Consider the following 6000-nt stretch of genomic DNA (forward strand, 5'->3'; position numbering starts at 1 on the left):
AAAAGGGAGGAATTCAGCCCCAAGTAGCAGGTGCTGGCTGACACCTAAGTCAGGCAACTTGTAAACCTAGCATCCCCAGGAGGCCTTGAGGTAGGAGTTGGGTGGTTCTTTGAGGCAGGGTAGAAGTATCCTTCGTTTTCTCTCTGCAATCCCGGCTGTGCCCACTGCTGGTCAATGCTCTGAGAGAACCCACCAGAGTGATCGGAATAGCAGGTGGAGTCAGTGCTAGATGGGAAAACTAGACGCCTGCTCGGTCCATTGGTGGTACACCCGCCCGCATGCCTTTCCTGAGATGAGGTGGAGGAGAAACCCGGCCCTCCATCAGCAGCCTGGCCCAGAGAGATCCACGGTCTGCCCTTCTCCCCATCAGTCTCACCCACCACTCAAAGCCAACCACAGTCTCTCCTAAAGAGAGCAGGTCGACCCCGTCACCTCAAGCACATCATCTTGTCTGACCCTCAAAATCAACCCTGGAGGAGGAAGGAGGAAGATATCATTTCTCCCATTTAACGGTTTCGGGTCTAAAGCTGGGAAAAGATGAGTGACTTTCCCCAAATCAGACAGCTGGTGCCACTCATGATAAAGGGCAACATTGCTGAGTGTTTATTCCATGCCAGGCAGTGTGCTCAATCCTTTATGGTACCTCTCTTGGACTTCACAGCAACCTTATGCAGTAGTTACTATATTACTCACACTGTATAGTCGAAGATATTGGAGAACTTGCCTGCTGAGAGGTAGCATTTGAACGGGGTCATCTGATGGCAAAGCCCACACACCTGACCACTGCAGGGGACTTAACCCTGCTGACTCTTAATCCAGTGCTCTTTGCACCGCCCTTGGCTGTCCCAGCCATCAGAGGATATGCAGCTGGGGCGCCAGGCATTTTCCGGTTCCACCTCACTGCGTTGAATCCAGACTCCCAGGAGCAGCCCGACAGGCTCGCCAAGTTGGGCTGGGGGCCAGCGGGAGCAGTGAGTACTGTGGGGCGGGGCGGAGGTGGGCCCCCACCATGGAACCTCCGAGACACTGAGCCTGCCAGCCTGTCTGCTGGAGTCTCCAACGTCAGGCTGCGGTTTTGTCTTTCACAGTCGCTATAGGACAGAGCTGCTGCCGTCCCCACACTTCCAGCCTCCCTCTCGTCACTCTGCCTTTTACACGTGATGTGCTGCCTGGAACCCAAACCTTGGTCTTCACACCAGCTGGAATCTTTTAAAAATGTAGCTTCTTGGACCTACCCTATACTTGCTTATTCGTTCTCTCTCTAGCGTGGGGCCTGAGAATCTGGAACTAGAACTAGAACTCTTTCTGGAAAACAAGTAGAGCTGTTGTGAGCATTAAATGAGTTTATAGAAGTAAAGCAGTTAGAACAGCACTTGGTCTGGGATAAGGCCTATGGGTGTGTTTGCTATGGTTAGGATCTGTACTTTCTACCTTCTCTATGGGTCATTTGTAAACTAACATAAAGGGGGCGGAGCTCACCACTCAGCATGGGTCCTGGAGCCCTGGAAGGATCTGGGGAGGAAGAAGAGGGGTCCCACCCACTGGGCAAGGTGATAGGAGAGGGGGCCGAGGCACACCCCCCTTCCTCTCCCGCCAGCTCACCACTCTCTCTGCCCCCCGTCTTTGTCCCACAGAAGTACTTGTCCCAGCTGGCCCAGGAGGGCCTGATGGAGACCGAGGGGGCAGGCAGCCCTCGGCCCGAGGACAGCGGAATCGTGCCGCACTTTGAAAGGAAAAAGCTCTGACATCCCTGCCACTGCTGCAAGCGGGGAGAGGAGGGTCTGAGAGGTGGGGCCTTCCCACCCTCCGGGACAGGAACTAAGGCCAGAGAGGAAGGAAGACCAGGCAGGCCACGTGGCCCGGGTCCATCCTCAGAGACTCACGAGATGCCCCTGCAGTGCCTGCCGGAGGCCTCACCGCGGTGTGTCCAGTCTGCTGAGGGGCACCCACTCGCTCCCTGTCGACTCCTGTTTCCTTCAGTCTTTCAGTTTGCTTCTCTCTTCCTCCCCATCCCACCCCCTCCTTCTGTGCCCAGTGTCATTTCCTTTTCATAAAATCCAACTTCTCAGGGATTTTTACAGTGTTCCGATTCTTGATGGGATAGGACAGGTCAAGCCAGGCTGAGTCTTCCAAAAAAAAAAGATTTCACGGAGACTCCTGGGTTGAGAACCACGCCAGTGAACCTGGAGCCGTTTCTCTGCCTGGCGTCCTGTGTGTGCGGGGAGCTGAGTCGGGTCCTGCAGTCCTGGAGGGGGGGACCCTAGACAGTCAGTGGGGCAGAAGCTGGGAGTTCCTCCAGCTGGACCACCTTTCTGAAAAGTCCTGATTTTCATAACTCTTTCATCCTCTCTGTCGTTCTAGAAGCCCACCAGATTCATGCCTTAGAATAAAATTTGAGGAGGAAAAGAGCCCTTCATTTTGGAAGCTCTGATAAGTTCTCCCCAAATGTATTTCCTTCCTCTTGATTTCAGGAGATGCCAGGGTTTGTTCTACTCTGGACATTGAATTTGGTCTAGACTCACTTTAAGTAAAAATGAAAACAGAAGCGTCTTCCCCCTCCGGTTAAAACAGCAGAAGGTCAGGGCTTCCGTTGAAGGTTGGCCTCCCAGCCGTAAATGGTTGGCTTGGGAGACACCAAAACGAGGAAGTGGCATCTGCCCTTGACTCGCCCTTTGGAGCCTACACTCTGGGCCCCAGCAGCCTCATAGCGGGATGGTTTTTAATGGTCTCTTGGAGGCAGGGGACACAAATGAGAGAGAAGACTGCAGGACTGCGGAGCATTTGAGGGTTGCCAGGTGTTTGTAGGTGGACCCTTTCCAACTGGGCAGAAGGTTAAGGGCATCTGAGAGTTGACCCCATGTGCAGACTTTGATATTAAATGTTAACACAGCACAGGGCTCCTTCCCACCAGGCTCTGCGATACTGAAAGGTCAGTGGCTTCAGGCCCCAGACAGAAAAAGCTGCAGGGTCTGCCATCCATTGGAAGGGTCTGGGGAAAGGTGCTGGGGGAAAATGAGGCTCAGCTGCAGCCCTGGAGAAACCCTTGAGAAGGTCAGAGGGGAGCCTGGTGCTATTGCCTCAAGCTGAGACACTCGCCCGGAGGCGGCCGCCCCAGCTCTGCCCCTGGAAGACCGTTCCTGTTCTATTCCTGACCACAGGCAGGTAGACTGGATCGAGATTGTGTGTTTTATTTTAATTTTTTGCTTTTTTCTTTCAATGGTAGATAAGACTATACTGCGCATTCTGTCCTCCGCACTAAAGGCAGAAGGGTAGAGAGATTATCTGAGTTGGACACTGATGTTTTATCAGTGAGGGAACTGAGGCGCAGAAAGTAAGGAAAAACAGAACATAAGAGGATCACGTGTAAAGCTTGGGGCAAGTGGTCGCTGGCAAGGAGACAACTGTTGGGGACCTGTGAGAGGGAAGAGTTCAGGCGAGCACCAGAGGCAAACAGACCAGCTTGGACAGGTATAGGGAGAGGCTGGAGGCAGCAGGGAACCTGAACTTGGCATCAAGCAGCTGGGGGCCTCAGCAAGGTGAGTGTCTCAAAGAGAGTAGAGTTTGAAAGCGGTGACTCAGCCCAGACCTGGTCCCCGGGCTGACTCCTCTGTTTTTTTTTACCTGGTGCTCTGGAAACCCACCTCCTCCAGTTTTCGGAAACCTCTGACCCTGTGTGTCTTCCTTCCCACTGGTGGGAAGTCAGGAGACAGCTCTCTGGCCTCCTTTACTGAACCTTGCTGGGAAAAACCTAAAGGCTAAAACTGCATTTTCAGAGATGCTGGCAGTCTTTTCTCCCAGCAAAGTGGAAGCTGACCCTGCCAGCTCATCCCCCCAAGCAGCGTTTCCATGGAAATCTGGATGGCTGTTCCAACAGCTGAATTCCCTAGTAATGTAACTTCTCCCTTGCTGATAGGCTGACCTTCCCCATATTTTACAGCTGGAGAATGGCCCTGTGAAGGAGAGAGAAGAGGCTCTTTGCGGTCAATCAGAACCTTTAGTTTAAAAAATCATCTAAGATCCTTTTTTTGTGTGTATATATATATATATTTATTTTTATTTATTTTTATACAATTCCATTGGCATAGTTTCACCCACTCTATAATTTGCACTTTTTATTCCGTGTGTCATACACAGCGCAGTATTAAAAGCAACCAGGAAAATACTGATTTTTTTTTTTAAGGCTTTTCTTCAGTGTTTGTTAACCATTTCAAAATGTCTCCCTGAAAAGGTCTTTCAAGGGCAACTGCTGCAACAAATGTATTCGTACCCTGGGGTTAACATAACAAAAGGCCTGTATACTGTCTCTTACCGTAAACACCTGAAATAAAGTGTATCCACAGAGTATTCCCAAAGAATTTGGTAAATTTGATGTTGTTGTGAGCAGCAGCTGTTAGTATCAGGGTTTCCTTTGACACTGAGGCTGTGATCTGTTAGATTATACTTGAACTGGACCAGAGTTTGACTTTTGAGCTTATGAAAAAAAGAAAAACATTAGTTCACTTAAGTTTGAATTTGTAAAGTATTGGAATTTGCTGAGTGTCCCATAAATCGTCACCACTTTTCCCGATCTATATAACTGACAGCAAGTGTTCATTTTTACAAAAGAAAAAAAAAAGATTTTTAATAAAGGGAATTTGAAAGCTCTTGAGTGAGTAGCCCTCTGTCACACAGGGATCCCTCAACCTTTGGCTGGGGGATGCTCAGCGAGCACGGAAGTTGGGATTTGGTCCCTCTCTGAATCTAGAATGTTTCTGAAGAGTGGAAAAAAGAGGACACAAGAGGTTCCACTCAGGCCTCGGGGGATCAGAGCTTCTCAAGGGTGAACCTCCAGGAGGGTTGAGTGCGGGAAAGTGGGGAGCTGCTGTTCCCCACCCCAGAAGGGTCAGATAGAAAAACCTCTTGGCCTCTTATACCCCCCGGCCCTTCTACCCAGTACTCTCGGATCTTCTAGTGGCCAAACTTTGTTGTCCTACACCAGGGTCAGGCTGTTTCTGGAGGTTCCATCATTGTGAAGTGGTCAGCGCCTAGCTTGGGCACTTGTTAGCTCTGTGGCTTCCGAATTCCCGCTTGCTTGGGTGTAAGGGCAGGTAATGGTATTAATCACCTCTCTGGTTGTTTCAGGGTTAAGATGATTGCTGGTGAAAGCACTTGCTATGCTGCACAGCCCTGAATCTTTTTTGTTTCGGGAGTCTGTGCTCAGGACAACAGCCCTCCAATTTTCAGTGGTTCTTAAGTTCTTTCTCAACCATTTCTTCTAGCAAAACAATGCCAATCTCCTGGGACCAGTTAGCAAGTCCTTTGAATGGCCTGGAACCTTCTCTGGGCCTTCCCCTCCTGTTGGCAGTGCTCCTGAGTCAACGGGGAGGGGCTGGGCAGTCTGGCCCCAGAGGGCAGAGTGACTGGGGCTGCCTGTAATTAGTGGGAGCAGATTGGTCCATCTGAGGTAAGTTCCCGTCAAGCCTGCTGCTGCCACCCCTCCCCCCCCCACCTATTGTGGCCATGGGAGGGCTGAGCTCAGGCCTCCAGTTCCCAACCAGGAGGGGTGGAGAAACATCCTTCCCCGCAAGTGCTGGCTGCGCCCTAGCAGGCCAAGGCAGTGGGTGGGCCTGGAGCTCGTCCTGCTGCCCTAAGTTCAGGATCCAGAATGGCTGGCGGTACCCTTGGTGCCTGGTCCCAGCGCGTCCCTCCACGTGGCCCAAGTCTTGGGGGCACGACGCACGTTGTATTCTGTGAGATGACCCGCCCCCCGGAGCTGTGCAATGGAGCATCCTGCCAGGGGGCTCCCTGAATTGCAGTTCCTTGCCAGGCCTGGGGGTTCCCGTTTGCTCTCTCGGGTTCCTAAGGGCCTGAGAGCCAGGTTCTGATCCAGTCTACCAGGCCGGAGCCCTGACATTCAGACCCATTCTCCAGGCTCCCTCCTTTCCCCAAGGATCGGCACCAGACCGCCCCAGCCTGACTCTGCCACGGCCCTCGCAGGCCAGGCCGCTTAGGGTCTGACCT

The 6000-nt window shown here is 52.0% G+C and overlaps 1 protein-coding gene across 4 annotated transcripts in view; it reads left to right on the forward strand.

The window, feature by feature from the left end:
- RBM20 (RNA binding motif protein 20) overlaps positions 1–4643 on the forward strand; it is a 217784-nt gene extending 213141 nt beyond the window's left edge. For all 4 annotated transcript variants that reach the window (XM_060127058.1, XM_060127062.1, XM_060127059.1 and 1 more), the window contains exon 14: positions 1635–4643. In XM_060127058.1, coding sequence (XP_059983041.1) covers positions 1635–1745 — 111 coding nt within the window. In that variant the 3' untranslated portion in view covers positions 1746–4643. The remainder of the gene's footprint in view (positions 1–1634) is intronic.
- The last annotated feature ends 1357 nt before the right edge of the window (positions 4644–6000 follow it).

This window comes from Lagenorhynchus albirostris, chromosome 16 (assembly GCF_949774975.1).
Source record: "Lagenorhynchus albirostris chromosome 16, mLagAlb1.1, whole genome shotgun sequence".
Classification (NCBI taxonomy): domain Eukaryota; kingdom Metazoa; phylum Chordata; class Mammalia; order Artiodactyla; family Delphinidae; genus Lagenorhynchus; species Lagenorhynchus albirostris.